This window comes from Silurus aristotelis (genome assembly GCF_946808225.1).
Source record: "Silurus aristotelis genome assembly, chromosome: 12".
Classification (NCBI taxonomy): Eukaryota; Metazoa; Chordata; class Actinopteri; order Siluriformes; family Siluridae; genus Silurus; species Silurus aristotelis.
Window position 1 is genome coordinate 8184723 of NC_139585.1, and position 20490 is coordinate 8205212.

General features: G+C 38.7%; 2 protein-coding genes across 3 annotated transcripts in view; one reads left to right on the forward strand and one right to left on the reverse strand.

Annotated features, from left to right (window-relative positions):
• Positions 1–20490, forward strand: part of dock1 (dedicator of cytokinesis 1) — a 291553-nt gene that overhangs the window by 129590 nt on the left and 141473 nt on the right. For both annotated transcript variants that reach the window (XM_083556371.1, XM_083556372.1), the window contains exons 26-27: positions 373–500; positions 1909–2004. In XM_083556371.1, coding sequence (XP_083412497.1) covers positions 373–500; positions 1909–2004 — 224 coding nt within the window. The remainder of the gene's footprint in view (positions 1–372; positions 501–1908; positions 2005–20490) is intronic.
• Positions 10520–20490, reverse strand: part of insyn2a (inhibitory synaptic factor 2A) — a 41794-nt gene continuing 31823 nt past the window's right edge. The window contains exon 4 of the mRNA XM_083556593.1: positions 10520–11070. Coding sequence (XP_083412719.1) covers positions 10887–11070 — 184 coding nt within the window. The 3' untranslated portion in view covers positions 10520–10886. The remainder of the gene's footprint in view (positions 11071–20490) is intronic.

The following is a 20490-nucleotide window of genomic DNA, read 5'->3' on the forward strand; positions in this document are numbered from 1 at the left end:
ATTTCATTGTAAGTGCATAATTGGCTTTCAAACTGTTTCTATTCATTTATTTGTCTTTATTTTTATGTTTTTTGTGTGTCTTTGTACGTATGTAATGATGTGATGTAATTCAGCTGCCTATCTTGGCCAGGTCTCCCTTGCAAAAGAGATTTTTAATCTCAATGGGCTTTTCCTGGTTAAATAAAGGATAAATTAAAAAAAAATAAATAAAAAAAAAAAATCCCTTCACCCTACAGTGACTATAAATATTGGCTTCTGGTTCAGGCATGTGTGAATGTTTTCTGTTAAATCTAATAGCAGGGCTCTAATTTTAATTATGGTTGTGGGATGCATTATAATCGTGTGTGTGTGTGTTTATTTTTTTTATTTTAGACTGCAGAGAGATTCTTTTGCCGCTTATGACCGAACAACTGAAGAAACACTTGGAGCAGCAAGAGGATCTGGAGGCCTGCTGCCATCTGCTCAGCAACATCCTGGAGGTGTTATACAGGAGTGATGTGGTGAGTATATACACACGTTCATATGTACACACATCGGCTCGTATCTCTGCTTTGGTCTCGCTATTGACCTGCAGCACAAAGTAAAAGAGAAGGTCATACACACCTAAACACACAAACACCTGCACACGGTCACACACCGCTGCCACTCAGACTCACTGCTGCCACTCAGACACACTGCTGCACTCTGTGCTTGTCAGTTTGTATTTAATTACCCAGAGTCCCGTTCTGCACACTAGAAACAGATGATTATTTTATGGGCTGCTTGCTCCATAATTCATACCCGCATTATGAAATGTGCTGAGCTTTAGTCCACAGAATAACACTCTTGCATGCACTTTTCCCCTTACCCTGGTAGCTTTTTTATTTTATTTTTATCTCTAGCTATTTATTTTATTTTTTTTTTTAAGATAAAGGCAGCACTGACTTTTCTATATATCCTGATTGACCTCTCTACTTGTTTAGTTCTCAAACAATTGTTTCTTTTTGGATTTAAACAACCACTCTATCTTTTATCTATTGCTTTCTGAATGTTTTTGTATTTGTTTATGCCAGAGAATATACCCCACCCACAGCAAACCATATGTGCATTGTGTTTGATATTTTTCTTCCCCCTGCTTTGAAAGTTTTGCAAGGGTTTTGTAAATAGCAGGGTTGATAATTCACATGCAGCCAGCATTTCCATAAGAAATGGATTTCCCTAGACAGACAGACAGACAGACAGACAGATGAAATGCCTATTTACTCATACATTCTCTGTCTATAGGATTCCATTTAGATTTAATCCGAGATCTACAAATCCCAGAACTGTACAGGTAGTCCCCGAGTTACAATGGTTTGACTGACGATGACTATAGTGATGCGAAAATATTAAAATAATAATACAATATAAAAATATTTCACGTTTTAGGCAGCAGACGATTGTAGCAGTGTGTATCTGTATATCATCAGTCTTTAAGAGTCCTGCCTAGGCCATGCCTTGACTACCTGTATATTGTATTGTGTATGAGTTTTTGAATGAACATGTTCTCCCTGCTTTTGGGTCTTCCTGAGTGACGTATAAGGTAGAATAGAATCACACCAGGTATATAATATAAATGTAAAAAAATAACCACAAAAAACAAGGGATAATAATATTAATGGCTTCTTTTTGGCTGTTGTCTCCGAACAAAAAAAAACGATCAGGATTTCTTTGGTTAATTAATCATTTTTTGTGTTTCAGCATCATGGTAATTAGATCTTTAACACGGAAGTAATGAAAACTCTGCTTGAATGTACAAGTGCAGTGTGGATTTCGACTATTACTGTAGAGAAAGTATTTTCTAGACACATGATTAGCAGCTTTGAAGTCATCCTTTGAAAATATCACATTGATTATACAGAGATTATTGTGTGTGTGTTTTATTTCTAGGGTCCAACACAATGGCATATTCAGATCATTATGGAGAAGTTGTTGAGGACAGTGAACAGGACGGTGATCTCACTGGGACGCGACTCTCCTCTCATCGTAAGTCTGTTTTTTTCTTTTTGTTTAAAAACTGCTCTTTCACAAGCGTGAATAAACATCCCTTTTTTATTCTCATTGATGCGGTTACTATGCAGCATGCAGCTTTATTTCCACATTGCCAAGTGATCCGTACAGTAACTAAGTGAATTCAGCCAGCCGTTGTGTCATCACTTAGTGCTAGATGGCTGTGACCCTGCTGAACAGCTACGGGCTGGAATTGGTTTTCTACCAGACGCTACGTCACGAAAGTCGAGTCTGATAACGTTCTTAGGAAACTAAAGAAAAAAGCTGATAGGCTGAGCAGCAAGGAGGTCTACCAAGTTGATTCTCAGCATTTACTAGTAATGGAGTCATGGTGAGCTTACTGGTGCTGTGAAGAATACAGAACAGGGTTACTATAAGGCAGGAAGCTCTGTGGTCCTGATGTGGCCCTGTCAGGTGACCAAACTGAAAGAAATGAGCATAGCAGAGGGTTTAAATTTTGGCCATAGCAGAGTAAATCTCTATCTCATAACATAAACCTGAGCAACAGCTAGAGCAGGTTCCAATTTTACCCATTGACACACATTTATACAAGTAATTTATTTGAATGTACTTGCTACATGGTTAAATCTAATCAAACTACAGAATAAGAACCAAAAATCCATCTTGACTTGATTTAGTTGAGAAATATAATTAGAGTTTAAGGCTCTGGGTTACTTATCAGAAGGGCCGGCTGCTCCTGCGATCTTTCTAACATCTTTAGGAGGGGGGGTTTAAAGGCGCTTTGCTCAAAGGCCCAAGAGTGGCAGCCTGGTATGGGCGGGACTCGAACCCCCAACCCCATAATTTCAATGCCTTAACCACTAGGCTACCACCTCTTCTGTGACCAGTATAAAGCAGCCTTTTTCCCCCGAACACACTTACCCAGGCTGAGACACACTGAGTTGTGTTCACTCCCATGTGGATCGACTAGGAGGTAGGAGATGCCGAATCAGTTCCGATTAATACCCTGGATTTTCGCTGCTTTTACAGCAAATGGGTGTAGTTGCAGACCACTTCAGACATCTGGTCAGAAATTATGACATTGCTTTTATGAAAACAACAACCAAAAAAAGAATAAAAACAGGTAATGGCTAGCTCTGGAATCAGGTTAGTAAGTGTACCTTCTGCTAGAAAAGTGTGTGTGTGTGTGTGTGTGTGTGTGTGTGTGTGTGACGTTCTCCTGCCATCTTTGAATTTGTCCAGCTCTAATAGCTTTACTGCAGAGTGCACCAAGAAAACCCCCTGTATCTGTGTCTAATAATGCAGCATATACAGCTTAGTACTTCAGAAAGCTTTTATTGTCTTTTTGTAGATATAAAGCCCCCCCCCCCCCACACACACACACACACACACTGCTGTAGCACACCGAATTATCAGTGTGTTATTGCTTGCTGAACTCTGTTCCCTCTCTTTACTGCAGTCTTGTCAATTACAATACAAATGATTCACTGCAGAAACACACTCATCCCTTTTCCTCTCTTGTTCCCTTGTGATCGGTTTTCTCTTTCCCTCTGATGTACCTACACACACACACACACACACACACACACACACACACACACACACACACACACACACACACACACACACACACACATATTCTCTCAGTCATGGCTTTATTAGCAAAGCTGATTTAGACCTCAGAAATTATTACAGTGTCCTGAAAGAGGTGTGTGTATTATTAGAGGTATCTTCTGGCTTCCTTTAATTACCCCTGGTCCCTGTTTGTTGAAGAGCTGGAACTTAAAAGAGGATTAACACACTGACCTTTTTGTCTTCGGGCTTGGATTTATTTCCCAGAATTGGAACATTTTCTTACCGCCATTTTTATTAGCTTATTCGTGTACACACACTTTCTGATCCTTCGATATATTGCCTCCACATGGCCCAATATAAAGCACCATTCTAGTTCACCAGATGTTTGACGAGCAGGAAATTCAAGCTTGTGATAGTTTTTCTTGATTTTCCTCCTCTCGTCGCCAACCTCTCATCCCCGAACAACTTTTTCTTTTCTTTTTCTCAACATTACTGTCCTCTAAACGCTCGTAGCTGTCACCGGTTTCTGTATTCCGCCATATATTTCAATCGATCCAGACCTTCGGCGAGTGTAATTCATACTGTATGTTGTTTAACGAGGTCCACATTTCTTGCAAATTACATTAAAAACGTGTGGGAAGAAGGATGAGTGGTGCGCGCGTGGACACTTTTCTGTCGCCTGCTGCAGCGGTGTTTGTTTAATAGGAATATTAAAATCTTTGGTCTGATCAATTCTGCACTTTAATTTCCACTTCATCAAGGTGATTAGCACATTCAAACCCTTTAAAAACAAAACCTCAGGCACCAGCAAACTTTGCCATTTTTGAGCAAAAGGTGATAATAGCTTTTCTGACACCAGTGAATCTGTCAGCGTTGTGTTTCTTTCGAGTACACGCACATGCACACACACTGTCTGCTTTAATATAAGGGGCTGCTCTCTCGAGTATTTGATTACAAAGCTGAACTGAAATGATGCTTAGCTGTACATTCAGCTGTGAGATGCAACTTCAAGTTAAGTTGAAAATTTATCTTTAGTATTTTTGTGTCGTTTGGGAACTCAAAGATTGAAAAAAAATGTCAGTATAAAAGGTTTAGCACTCTCCCCAAGCTTGTAAGGTTAACCATGAAAAGCATACATGTATTTGTTCATGTTCTCGGGCTTCTCTAAACATGAAGAAATACATGTACGCTTTTCATGGGTAGCTCTTGCTAATTGGGAATGTTGACTCAGGACAGAAGGGTATGTACAAGAGTGAAAAGGAAAGTTTGTTTTGTATAGTTTAGAGACAGTGGCGTTGACTAAAAGACAGGAGGCGGAGCAGGAAGTTGTTGACTGAAGAGTTAAAGATGCTGCATTTTTCATTGGGAGTGATGAAGACAGACAGGATCAGAAACGGGGGGTTTTGTTAGCGGGATCGCACAGGTAGGATGTTTTGAAGGCAAGGTGAAAGATGTTTGAGTCATTAGGTGGTTTGGTCATGTGCTGAGGAGGGACACAGAGTATATCAGTAGAAGGATGCTGAGGATAAGAACCACCAAGCAGGAGGGAGATTTATGGATGCATGTGGGTGGTTGATAAACACAGATGTAGAGGACAGAGTGATCTGGAAATTGATGATCCACTGTGGCGACCCCTAAAGGGCACTGGTGAAAGAAGAGGTCTTGGGACAGCGTAGTTCTTGGAAACATTGCATCCTAATACTTCTGAACTTTCAGCTAATGTTTCTCGTTACCTGAAATAACGCAATTGAAAAGCAGTCAGGGTTTCGTGTCTTTTCGGCCTTACTGGTTTGATTTAGCTAAAAATGGTTGACGCCATATGTATTGATCAAATCATAATTTGTGCATCTCTCTGGGTAAACACATGGAAGCTCCTATGTGTTGAACAGTCTCATGTTATTTATTGTACTCCCCAGAAGTCTTATTTACCAGGCTGAAAAGATGAGATAATTATGAGCTGTAGTACAGATGACTGTACAAGGTCTTCATCATGTCCTGATGCCAAATAGGCTGATAGAGTATCATGTTTTTCACTTAAAAAAAAAAAAGGCAGAGCGGCTGTAAACTGTGCTGTTGAATATTATTTGAGCGTCTTCATTTTCATTTAACGTGATTAACTGTGAGGTGGCTTCATTTGTAGTGTCTGAAAGGTTTATTGATGTGTCTAACGTGGTATATTATGTGGTATTATATAATAGTGTCATTCGACATGGACACTTTGATGTAACTGTGTGTGTGTGTGTGTGTGTGTGTGTGTGTGTGTGTGTGTGTGTGTGTGTGTGTGTGTGTGTGTGTGTGTGTGTGTGTGTGTGTGTGTGTGTGTGTGTGTGTGTGTGTGTGTGTGTCTGTCTGTCTGTCTGTCTGTCTGTCTGTCTGTCTGTCTGTCTGTCTGTCTGTCTGTCTGTCTGTCTGTCTGTCTGTCTGTCTGTCTGTCTGTCTGTCTGTCTGTCTGTCTGTCTGTCTGTCTGTCTGTCTGTCTGTCTGTCTGTCTGTCTGTCTGTCTGTCTGTCTGTCTGTCTGTCTTTCTTTTGTCTGGCAGCTGAGAAATCACCACTTCCCAATGTTTGCCATCTTGTCAGTCATCACATTCAAATGTATGCATTTGATTTTCTCATTTCTCTTGGGGTGTACATGAGTAGAGAAATCAGATGTCGCTCTCGCTCTCACACACACAGAGAACATACAGATCTCTAGCGTAAAAGATCTGAGAAAAGAAAACAAAAGAAAAAACAATGCTCTAGGCCATGAGTCAAAACTTTTCATATGATTGCTCATGCGAATATGTTTCCTGAGAAATCGTTACGTTCCCCCTCTTATATTTATGATGATTAAAATGAATAATTGATGCTATGGCTAAAAAGACTAATTAATTACTGTAGTGTGCTATTTTCCAGTTTTCTCTCTGGAAGCTTAGCATCCCAGTCGTCTTTAATTCTTCCCTTTCTTCACCGCTTTCATGTTTTTGGGTTTTTTTCTCGCAATTCCTGATCCTTTTTAACACGCTCCCCATTTGAGCATTCCCATTTGAATGCTCTGTTCATTCCGAAGTGGAATGGGACAGTGGGGGAAAAAGGCCTCATCATGATTGGTTTCGAATCACGCTGATCCTGGTCCAAAAAAACGCTGTGTATTCATAAGGCTTAAGAGTTACTAACTTTATTTATTTACCAACCCCAGCCATTAGGGTTGCACAAGCTTTAGTGCCGGTCCCAAGTTTGGATAAATGGGGAGGGTTGCGTTAGGAAGGGCAACCAGCGTAAAAACGTGCCAAATCAAACATGCGGATGATCCGCTGTGGCGACCCCTAATGGGAGAAGCCGAAAGGAAGTTTATAACATACAGGACATGGATTATGCGCTATGGTCATGTGAGTTACTAAAGATCTGTAGCAAAGCGGGCAATCATTAGCCATGCAAGCGAATAGATCATTATCTCTTTGGATCTGTTCTAAATCATATCTTCCACCAAAAAAGTACTTAAAAGTTCCAAAAGAAAGGAAGAAATGCTTTACCATTGCACCTGGCAATAAATCACTTGTTCATACTGACTATTTACAAAATATTTGTGCAATGATCATGATTTATATATGATTATTATGACTTCTAAATATGATTTCATTGTATGCCTGTTTAATTGTATGTGGTTTCATGGATACCTTGTGCAGCGATGTGTTTAACTTGCCATAAGGCGCTAGCTTTATATCCAGCCTCAGATGATTTATTAATAAACTCCTAATTATGAACCTGGCCGACACAACAAAAATTCAGATTTGATGTTTTTAAGGATTGTATGATTAAAAAAAATAGCTTGAACACTTTAAGCTTATAATTTAGCCTTAACTGTATGTATGAATGTGTGTGTGCTTATGTGTGTGTTGTCCAGACATGTTGCTTATACCCTTTGTTTTACCCTCTAGTCTTTTAATTCATGGGTAACTTGCACATGCAGTATTTCTTTGTTTTGCTGACTCTTTTTGCGCTTTCGTGTTTAGGGTCAAACCTCGAATAAACATTGCCGTTGTGCACGAACCCATCCATAATGAATGTTCACTTTTCTCTGTCGTCTGGCCTGGGCGTGATGGCGAACTCCCTCTCTTTACACAAGCTCATGACAAGAGCCATAAATCATTGCTGCATTTGGCTAAAACTTATAGCTTGTGATTTTCAACTCGGAAGAAACAGCGAGAACGCTCCCTCAACTAGCGAGTCTGATGGATGTCCGTTTTCTTTTAGTGCTAATAGTTGCACTGACCAGGCAAAACATTATGACTGAGTGAATAACACCGATTATCGGCACCTGTTAGTGGGTGGGAAATATTAGGCAGCAAGTAAACATTTTGTCCTCAAAGTTGACGTGTTAAAAACAGGAAAGATGGGCAAGCGTAAGGATTTGAGCTAGTTTGACGAGGGCCAAATTGTGACGTCTGGACGACTGGGTCAGAGCATCTCCAAAACCGCAGCTCTTGGGGGATGTTTCCGGTCTGCAGTGGTCAGTATCTATCAAAAGTGCTCCAAGGAAGGAACAGTGGTGAACCGGCGACCGGGTCATGGGCAGCTCATTGATGCACGTAGGGAGTGAAGGCTGGTCCGTGAGGTCCGATCCACATAGCACAAATTGCTGAAGAAGTTAATGGTGTTAATGCCTGAAGAGTCAGGACAAAAGGAGGACCCACACAATATTAGACAGGTGGTCATAATGTTATGCCTGATCAATGTATATACTAATACTATTGTCTCATTGCACTACATACTCAGTATTTGTCAATCAGAGCCATCATTAGACAAGTTATTTATTCACCCCCTTCTACAGTAAACTCAAAGATGTAGATGCTTTTAAACATCAGCGCTACATAAGAGATTAATCTCGCTTTTTATATCTTGAAACATTGTGAAACAAGTCATGTGACTGTTAATGTTGCAACCGACTATTTTTCTGAACATTGTGTTGCTGTTCTTTGTTATCAGCTAAATCTTCTAGCTTGTCATTTTTTAGAAGGAAATGAAGAGAACATTTCCTCAACTCAGGAACATACAAAGGTGTGCTCTTAACCCCGAAGTTCAGCAAGTGATGCAAAATCAGCATGGCTCCATACAGCTTTAGCAGTGAACCAATTAGTGCTTCTTCCTTTATGTATGCAGTTATTGATCAATCTATAATCTAGAATTCGATCAGTTCTATAAAAAGCACTAACAAAAGATGAACGTGGAGGCATCTATTCACCACCACACACACACACACACACACGAGGTTGAAATCCACGTAATTTTCTCCTAGTTCCCATTTCCGAGTTGACTGGAATGCAGCAGTAGACCAGGCTTTGTTTGCTCGTGACACGGCCACATACTCAGATTCGACTCAGTTTCTGTGTATATTTCTCAGGTTTTATTTTGTGTATTAAACTGTTCGATTTTAAAAACAGTATAAAATGCACAATATTGCACATAGTGAATCAATTGCACTTCTGTAAAGGTACAGATATCATCTAGGTCTCTCTTCACGCTACAGCAGAACTATTCGTACGTCAGATCCTTTGATGTACAAGACAAATCGTGAGAGATCAGGGGGGAGGTCGTGTCTATCTAGTTTAGAGTGAAATGCGGAAAACTCGGCATCAGAGTCTTTTAGAGTTCGTCGTTTCAATTCGAATCTGTTCGCCCTCATGAAGTACTCTGACCATGTCTTCTCTACATCATGCTCTATTTATAATTTTTTTTCTTCTCCTTTTTTGGCTTTAGTAAACGCCATGACTAAAATGCCCTGATGAAACCTGATCCTGTTCTTGGAGATGCCAGTAGCCCTGATTTTAAATGCTCTGCTTCTTAAATGAATTCTTTCCCACGCACTGTATTTTATTGTATTTTTTTTTTTACAATGCTATAATGATGTTACATTAGATAAATATTTCTTTTTAGAAATGAAAGCTCATATTTACAATTCGGGTTTAGAAATGTACGTCTCGAGTCAACGTTTAAAAAGCGTGGCTTGGCTTAGTTTAGGTTTAAAGAATTAAGTTATCCTGAAGAATCATAACCACCAAGTTTAGACAAACACCCTGTCCAGCTTTGCGTTCCTCATCTATTCTGCACAGTGTTAGTCAACTCAACATGTTTGTCTCCCGCATGGTGCTCTTCAGTTCCCTGGTCCTCGATGGACTTGAGGAAGGGATGGATTTAAAAACAAAAGGAACAGGTTTTCCAACCCTTTGATGCGTCTCTTCTTTTTTTTTTTGATTATGAAGGTTTTTTTTTAATCCAGTAAAGGACGATATAATTTCCTACAATATGTATTAGAAAATCAGAATTGAATGCGTAATATTACGAATATATAAAAATATCTGGTAATTGTTTTCTTTTTTCTATTTTACTCTTTTTTCTTTTTTTTTTTTTTTTTTTTTTTTTTTTTACTTCTTTAAATTAACATCGCAACAGATGTCTAGGGTTCCTGAAACGTGATAGAAATTTTGGATAAATTGCGGGTTTCTTTTTCCCCCCTCTTCTCCATAGATTAAATAACTGTCTTTCCATTTTGTCTATTGTCTGTGTAAATCCAAGTCCGTGTGTTGAGTCCACATGATGTGGGGTGGAGTCTGTAGTGTCCTTGTGCTTTGTCTTATTGATGACTCCGTTCATGTTGATATCCAGTCCAGGGGAAATGCGACTTTCCTTTTTTTTATTTGAGAGAATGAGAGGTCGCTTAGCCATCACGTGACAAAATAAATAAACTTGTATAATATGAAGGTGTGGAGGTGGTTATTGGAGATATATATATATATGTATATATATATATATATATATATATATATATATATATATATATATATATATATATATATATATATATATATATATGTATATATATATATATATATATATATATATATATATATATATGTATATATATATATATATATATATATCTCCTAAGCAGAGGTGATGCACTGATGTATAAATAATGTTTTTTTTTTTTGTTTTTTGTTTGTTTTTTTTAAATATATATACATTTAAATGCAAGACATTGCAGCAGCTTAATTCAATCTGGTTTCTCACCTCGCTGAATTGCAAATAGAGCCGTTTCACACTCTGGGCACAATTGGCCAAAGTATTCCGCGTTTCCGAGACTAACTGAGGAAATCCAGTTCCCAGTAGACTCCGTTTTTGAATTTGAAGCAGGCTCGTTCCAGGTTTTAGTTTTCAGGATGCAACTTTTTTTCTTCCCCCTTTTTCTGTGCTGATAAAATGATGGAAATGTAGAAAGCCACAGGGACCGAGATGAACACAGGGACAGTGTAGAAACATGTACGCGTGTCCTGCAGCGCGGCGTGTTCAGAGGAACCACAGTTTCCAGCGCGTGTGTTTCTTGGCCTCTGCTTTGGCCTTACGCTTGGGCGTGGAGGTGTAGGCCTCCTGAGAATAAGGTAGCGAGGGGAAGGACGAGTCCTCCACTGAGCACAACCTCCTCATCAGCGGCTGCAGTTTGTCCTCCTGCTGCTTAAAGTCCAGCTCCACACTGACACAGAGAGACAGAGAGAAAGAGATCAGTTACTGACCAGACACTGTAAATAAGTCGGTGCGTATCTTTATACTCATCACACACGACCAATTTGAATGCGCCGTCGCACTCGATTATCGTTGAATCATTTTCCTAGGTGATTAAAGGCAGTCCAAGCGTGATGATTTTTGCGTCCGTGTGATGTATCGTAAAATCAATACGAGAAATAGATTGACCCACTCACACTCTAGACCCCGTTGTAGAGGGAAGCGTATAAATCAGCATTAACTAGATGCTCTGCACGAAGTATGTCTCAGAAAGGTGGGCCAAAAGCACAGAGAAATGCCATTCGAGGCCATTTTTTCAAAATATGCGAGTTATTCAAGAATATTTAAATCACATTCACAAAGATGCTAATTCGTTTGCTGGAATAGCAGCTCTGTCAGTAATTCTCGGGTGCCTTAATGCATTATTGTTTCCATGGTAACAGCTTTATCATGTTAAGATCGTAAATTTTTCTGTGTGGAACAGCACATCGTGTTATATAAATATAAATGTCTTAAATAACATTTGAAATATAACTATTTATTTATATATATATATATATATATATATATATATATATATATATATATATATATATATATATATATATATATATATATATATATATAATTTTTTTTTTTTTTTTTTTTTTTTTTTTTTTTTTTCCCCATTGGAGGACTTTTGGATTTTATTCTCTTTTACCAAGATACTCAATTTTGCACCTTTTTTTATTTGTCTGGTTTGTTTCTTCTGTTTGTCTTTGTTCTGTTAGTGAGCTTTTGGCTCGAGTGTGTGAGACTGATGCTATCAGTTGAAAACGGTCACACATGTACACAGATAAATCACCTGCATACATATTTAACAGTGGCACCAGGGCCAATACTGAGCTGCTGTGCAGTGTGTGTGTGTGTGTGTGTGTGTGTGTGTGTGTGTGTGTGTGTGTGTGTGTGTGTGTGTAATAACATGTACATGTACTCTGGCTCTACCAAATTCTGTCAGCTCTGTCTCTGGTAAAGTGGTCCTCCTGGAGGTGTGTGTGTGTGTGTGTGTGTGTGTGTGTGTGTGTGTGTGTGTGTGTGTGTGTTTGCATTTGGATTTGTGTTCCATGTCTCACACCACTGAGCATTACCAGTCTGGTTTTTATTTTTCCCTCATGTTTTCCCCTTGTTAAAGTGGAACCTTTATATTGTAAGCACACACATACACACTCATGCCTTTTTGAGTCTAACCTGAGCAAACACAGGAACACGTGTTCTTTCGGCAAATGTAACGTGTGCTGCTTTTCGCCTTTAGCAGTTGTTACCCTGAAAGTACATCTTGCCAGTTAAAGGCCTTAACATTTAAGGTGTCTCTTTATTTCTAAGCCAGTGTTGGCCCATTTAAAGCATTATGACACACATCCTTTTCACATTTTAATTGTTACGCTTCGAATAAGGAACGAAAGCACACCAGTTCTTTTTCTTTGCACATCTAACAATGCTTTTATGAATCATTGAGTGTAAGAGGCACTCTGCACTCGGCATGTCTAATGAGCACACCAGGCTTGTGCATCGCACTGTGGCTTGCTTTGTAGTCCAATGTCCTGAAGTAAAGTTCGTATAAAAGGTCACTGGGATTAACGCGGGCGCTCGTCGGACCCTGTGCCACTGAGGTCTGGTGTGAATGAATAGACTAATGGAAAGGGGGAAGAAAACATAATTTTATACCGTGAGTGTATTGTAGTATCTGCATCCCAGGTGTAAGATTGTGACTATTAGTTTGAGAGCTTGTGAATGATTCGTTATGCAGTGATTACTAACACCCTTGTGGGTGTTTTTTGTTCATCAGATACTGATGTAGGGTGAGGAGGCCTGAGGTGCAGTCAGTGCTCCAGATCAACCCAAAGGTGTTAAATAGGGTTAAGGTCAGACCTCTTTAGCAGGCTACTCAAGATCTTCCACTCCAGCCCATGTAACCCATATCTCCGTGGAGCTCATTTGGCACCAAATGAGGATGGGTTCCCCTTTTGAGTCTGGTTCCTCTCAAGGTTTCTTGAAAAGTGCTAAAGAAATAGACTTGACTTGACACAGGGACATTGTAGCGCCATCTTATGCAGTTGTGCGTCTCCAACTTTTAACAGTGCGAAGAAGCAGCACATATGGCTGGAAAAGTCATGTGTCCCAATACTTTTGTCAATATAGTGTAGTTTTGAAGAATACACAAACATGAAAAAAATCTTTTTTTAAGGAAAACCCCAAGGAGGTAGGCATTTTTGCATCAAAGTCAAGAGTACTGAGGATTTCCCTCAAGATGCAAATCATTTATAAGGCCCAAAACAGAAAGGTCTGGGAAAAAAAAAAAAAGGCTACAAAGCCTGTTCAGCTCTGAAGGAAGAAATTTGGCAGAATTAAAGGAAGTGAAAAGTATGGAGAATGAAAGGAATGCTCATTTTCCTACGCATACCGCATCATGAAGGAGGTGGCGTGTGAGCATGGGCATGTATGGAGGCCATGTATCAACAGTCTCATCATGTGTTTTGATGATGTGACCACTGATAGAAGTAGCGGGGTGAATTCTGAGATCTACAGAGCTAAACTTTCTGCCCAGACGTCGTCATATGCTGCAAAACCGATAGGACTCTGCTTCAATGTCCAGATAGATGATAACCCAAAACAGACCACCAAAGCATCTCAAGAGGTTCTTAAGGCAAAGAAATGAAATGTTTAATGGCATTGCCAGTCAGCAGTGTTGAGCTCGCTCTTCATTACTGAAGACTACACCGAAGGCAGACAAAGCCACGAACAAGCAGCAACAGAAGACGGCTGCAGTAAAGACCTGGCAATGCATTTCAAGAGAGGATGTTCAGCATTTGCTGTGCTGTCTATGGATTCCAGGCATTTAGTGAGTGCAAAGGATTTGCATTGAAGTGTCATATTACCCTTAGATTTGTTATTGTTTGTATGCTCAGATACTATAAGGCAAATCTTGTTTCATTTTGTAAAACCATTTTTCTAGTGTATTGAGACATTTAAAATGGACAGGACTGTATAATATTTAATTTTCAGATGCCTTGACCCATAGCTGTAAAATTCCACAGTAATTTCAGTCATACATGTATTTATAATATATTCACAAGTAAAAAAAAAAAGTGCTTTCATTGTCCAGCAATGACTATTTATTTATAAAAAAAAAATTTTATTTGGAAACTTGGAAGGTGTTAGCTCGAGTGTTTCAGTAAGATGATGGTCTTCATCCGTCGCTTGAAGATGTTCAAACATCTAGGGAAAGTTCATTCCACCACCTCGGTGTCAGAACAGAGAAGAATCTTTAAGTATACTTACCCCTTCCCTTGAGAGAAGGTGGTACCAGTCGAGCAGTGCTGGAGGATCTCAGACAGGGTGGTGCAGTGCGAGTTGTAATGAGGTTTCTGAGGTAAGATGGTGCTGGTCCATTTTTTGGCTTTGTAGTCAAACATCAGTGTTTTGAATCTGATACGTGCAGGTTCCGGTAGCCAGTAGAGGGAGTGCACCGGTGGGGTGGGAGAACTTGGGCAGGTTGAGTCACGCAGCTGGGTTTTTCGTGATATATAGTGATATTGATGATGTATCTCTGATCCAGTGTAATAGAATCTCATCTGGTAAAGTATATCCAGTAGACCTGAACAGAACGGGTCAATACCCAGCGAGCATGCCGTAATACAGCACTTGTGTGGAGAAATGTGTCGTAAAGCCTGATTTTGATGCAGCGTGCACGCTTTTTGGTGGAAAAAATTAATTGTAGCCTTTTATGATCAGCTAATTACAGAGGCCATTAGTGCAGTACCAATAAATATTTGAGTAATGGTGCAGTGCTAAGCTCTGATGTTTTCCGAGTAGGCGTTAAGCATGGAGGCTTTTGATGCGCCCGCTTTTCTCAGCACAGCCGTGCTCATCTTTTCGAGAGTAAACCGTCTTTGCAGAGCGATGCATCAGGGATTTAACCCCCACACAATGATCGGAGCTGATTGCAGGATGGTGTTTGGAATTTATATGAGGGATGCATCACATACATAGAACCCTACTTTTATCCTCGACCTACCGAAGACCTATTTAGTACTAATCAATCAACATTTACATTACATTTACATTTGCGGCATTTAGCAGACGCCCTTATCCAGAGCGACGTACAAAAGTGCTTTAAATCTCTAGTAATGAATAAATCTACACTGGTACGCAAGATTACAAACTTAATATAAATATAACTCGAATTCTACAAACTTGGAAAGTGCTAATTTAAGTGTTTCAGGAAGAGGTAGGTCTTCAGTCGTCGCTTGAAGATAATCAGGGACTCTGCTGTACGGACATCTAGGGGAAGTTCATTCCACCACCTCAGTGCCAGAACAGAGAAGAGCCTTGAAGTGTATTTACCTCTCATTCTGAGAGAAGGTGGTACCAGTCGAGCAGTGCTGGAGGATCTCAGACAGCGTGGTGCAGTGCGAGATGTGATGAGGTCACTGAGGTAAGACCAAGGACAATGTGAAACATTTTATTCAGCTCCATGTATTTCTCTGGTACGGGAATGGCGTTGTCACGAAAGCACTCACTTAGCATGTAAGGCTGGCTCTTTATTATGCTACTGGTTTCATTATATATTCAAGACTCAAGATTTTTATTTGCCACAAATATACAGTAATTATATACAGAATACACCTTGCAGTGGAATGTAAATCTGAGCAGTGATAACTGTATGATGATAAAATGTATTAGTTAAATACAGTGGTGAACAGTAATGAAATAAATATAACTCGTCATCTCTACTGAAGTTTTTGCATTTCAAAGTTAAATGTGTTACTTTTTACTCTACATTCTGGAAAGCAGTCCTTATTATTAATGAGCATGAGTATCTAGATATCACCAAAATACAGTTCAGCGTTAAAGGCAAGCAGAACATTTTAAAGGAATAAATAATGGAAGAACCTCTTGATCCTAACTCTCCACACCACCAGTGTCCTTATTTACACTTTTTTATTTAATTAACATTTTTTTTTTTTTTTTATTCAAGTAGTTGAAAAGGTTTTGGGCTTGTGGTAATTTGAATAGATATCAGTGTTTGACTCATTAATATTATTCTATTAATAGATTGGCGTGCTAAGAGTAACATAGAGTCTTTTCATATACACTGTTTGGATAGTCTTGTGCCAAAAATGATCACTGGAACATCATAGTACTTTGGATACTTAAGTACATTTGAAGGCGAATGCTTTTGTATTTTTATTTAAGTGAAAGTAAAAGGGAGCCTGGGTTGTGTTCTTCGTCCACCACCGATTAACAATAAAGAAGTATTCAAAAATATTGTAAGTGAACAGTGCAAATATATTGTGTGCATAAAAAGAGAGTGAAAGATAAACTAAAGAAAATATAGTCAGAGCAGAGGGACAAGAATGGCGTCCAAGCACAGCGGTGCTATTTTGGAATATAAGCTAAGCTAGTTTACAGTGGAGAAGGGCGGGTATTGTTTCTTTAGCCGAACGCTTCTGTACGTCTTTCTTCACTGCAGTGAAATTGTGGTTCTTTTCACTCACCTAGTGTTTGCTGTGGTGACTGTATTGTTGGAACATGCTGTAATGTCACCTCTTGGTATTTTTTTACTTATTGCTAGCAGTTGTCTTTGCTTTGATTGCTATAGATAATGGTGAAATGTTGATTCCTTGCGTTATCTGTTCACTAGCTTGACATACACTGCACTAGTGTATGTCACGTCGTAATTTAAAATCTACAACCGGCGATTAGGAAAAAAAAAATATAATTTCAGCTTCAATGTCAGCAATTCACAGTATAATCGTCTATGTAAAAGGAGTTATCCTGTATATGCTGATGTGTTTGTGAACATCCAGGTGTTTGCTTGTTGCCTCAGTGGTTAAGGCTCCGAAGGTCGGGATTCAAGGCTCAGTATCGCAATGCTGCCGGTCCTGTGTTCGATGAGCTAGGCCTTCAACACACTGTGCTGCGGGGGCGCTGTTTCATGACTGCCCCTGTTCTGTGGCCCCAGCTTTCTAACATCACTGGGATATGCAGGGAAATCAATTCACTGTGCCGTCAAGTGCAGGTGACAACTATAAAGCACTTTTCTTTCTTTTTTGTCACATCCCCCACTTAGTAGCTCGAATACACCAAGGTTGAAACTTCGACTTATTGCTTCAGATGCAAGTTTAATGCTGTATAACAAAGCATCTACTTCATGCACTTTCACATACTCAAAAAAATGTAGTGTCAGAAGAACTGAAAGACAAAACAAGAACAAGTGAAAGTGAGAAAGGAAGTAAAACTCGCTCCTGACTTCCAGGAGATGAGAGGAGGCACTTTGAGGGCACAAGGACACTGAGAAATTTCAAACAGTAACAGCAAACCGCATGATTTAGTGTTGCATCTCAGCTGCAGGGATCACCGAGATAACAGCGACTCTCCACTTCCTGCTGGCGGATTTGATCATTAAGAGGAAGTTTACTGTCTTCATATTTTACCCAGCTTTCTTGTGGATTTGAACCAGTTGGAAATGTTTTCGAAACTCTAATGCAAGGGACTGGCCCATGCGCTGTGCTGTCATTTTTATTCCTGTATCGGATCTCTTTATATATATGTGTTTTTATAAAGGGCTTGTGAAAGTGGGTGAAGTTCTTTCTTCTGTGGAAGCCTGTTATAAAAGAGCTGCAAAAGAGTGACCTTTGAAAAACAAAAAATGCAGATTTAACCCGATGCAATCATGCTTCACCGATGAAACGTTACGTGTTTGTTTTAAAGGCCTTTTTATGTGTCATCTAATAAGTGCAAACCTGACATACTAATGGTGAAACAAGTCATAGAAGTGCACTGCCTGGTAGGAAACGCATTCGTTTTTTCGGGACAAATGCGCGTTTTTTTTTTTTTTATGCAACTTCTACTGGTCAAACTAATGTACAGATATGCATACAAAAATTGTATAAAGAGTTCAACTTTATTTTCATTAGCAATAATAACTGCTTTACACACTTATTGGCATCCAGACAGTTCATTTCTACAAACTGTCGAAGCAGCTGCAATACTTCTTGTAAAACTTGCTAATGGTGTTCTTTGCTAGTTGGAGGTTTCTTTCTGACCTTGCGATCCAGTTCATCCCAGAGTAGTTTAATAGGATGTAGGTGCAGTGACTGGACAGGCCATTCCATAATAGATAACACTCCAGCTGACTATGTTCACTCTCTAAATAACGCTTACAGTGCTTGGACGTACGCTTCACGTCAATGTTGTCATGGTTCCAATTAGCTGCAGTCCAAATGAAATTGCATGGTGTTGAAGTATGGAATGGTAGCCATGTTGCTTCAGGTTTTCTTACACCTGGGATACATCTTCAACCTTCCCTGCTCTGGGACAACCACAAACCTTTAAGCTTCCACCTCCATGTTTGACTGTGTGGGTGAGGTAGACTCACATCTTCTCTCCTGTTCTTCCGTTAGAAAAGTAGTCAAAAATGACTCCTCTGTCTACAGAACCTTCTTCCAGTCCTTCCCTGAACACATTTTTTTTTTTTATTTATATAAACAAAAGGAAACATGTCTCAAAGACTAGGTGTTTTCTAACTTTTAAAAGGCACTAAATCATTTATTTTTTTATTTATTTTTAAGTTTAAAAAAAAAAGAAAAAAAAGAACTGAGTTTGGCGATTGGAGGAAAGTGCAAGTAATTTTCTTCAATTTTTGACAGCACCTTTAGGTGAATGTCACCAGAAAGCCTTTTAACTCCTTATACCCAAAATCCCTTTCCAATATATATATATATATATATATATATATTAGTAGAAGAGAAAAATCAGAAGTTTCTCAGTTTATTTCTGACTGCTTTATCCCAGGATAATTTCTCTACTGAAGAAAAACATTTTCCTCACAAAGCGTGTATTTATTTTATTCTTACTTACTTACTTACTTACTTACTTACTTACTTACTTACTTGCTTACTTACTTACTTACTTACTTACTTTATTTATTTATTTATTTTATTTATTTATTTTATTTATTTATTTTTTTTGGTTGGGTGTGTGTGTGTGTGTGGGGGGGGGGGGGTGTAAAGATCAAAAAATATCTTTCTGATTATTTCTGTGCAAAAAGAATTTATCCATTTATTTATCCACAACTTTACATTGTGAAACAGAGATGTACAGTATGTGAATACCGCAAACAGCAACTCTGCTGACTTCACCAAATACCCTTATTATTTCGAAACCTCCTGAGCTGTAAGAATAACTTTGGCAAACGCTGGTGATAATGCCTGTGTAAAACATACATGATGGAGTTAGTGAAATGGTGGAGATGCAGAACGATGTGTTGAGCGCTCAGCAGGTTTTTAGCATGTATTTGTCGGGTCTTTTCTCACAGGCCGAAGGCAATGCTGCTATTAGCAAATTAATCACAGCACAGACCCTTGTAATTATGCTCTTATCAATCCATTCATACTTTGCTAGCACAGAGCGAGCGAGAGAACCGAGCGGGCAAATCACTGATTATCTGCATGAGACTGGAGTGGGTGTGAGGAGCCACGGTTTTAAGCTGCCTGCACAATTCTAGTGTAACTGATGATTATAGTTGTTTATCTCCGTGTGACTGTCTTTCTTCCAAGCTTCCAATTGTTCGTGGTTCTTGTCAGCTGCAGACAGAGGCAGTTATTCCTTCACATCAAACACCATTTAGTTTAGCTGTCTCATTTTAGGTGCTGCGATGCCGCTGAGTGGACGCACTCCGTTAGTCGTGTCATTCATTTTCCTAAATTACTTTTCTTTTTGACACATTCTGTCGATTTCTGCACCTACATCCTTTGACATTAAATGAAAACAACACACCAGGGGAATGTTATTATTGGAAAAATCATCACAGGCGGCGAGATTACCAACCCACAATCTCAAACCACTCTTATACCACAGAAATTTGCCAGCAATTGATATATATATATATATATATATATATATATATATATATATGTGTGTGTGTATATATATATATATGTTTGTGTATATATATATATATATGTTTGTGTATATATATATATATGTGTGTATATATATATATATGTGTGTATATATATATATGTGTGTATATATATATATATGTGTGTATATATATATATATGTGTGTGTATATATATATATATATATATATATATGTGTGTGTATATATATATATATATATATGTGTGTGTGTGTATATATATATATATATATATATATATATATATATATATATATATATGTGTGTGTGTATATATATATATATATATATATATATATATATATATATATATATGTGTGTATACATATATATATACAGTGAGGAAAATAAGTATTTGAACACCCTGCTATTTTGCAAGTTCTCCCACTTAGAAATCATGGAGGGGTCTGAAATTGTCATCGTGGG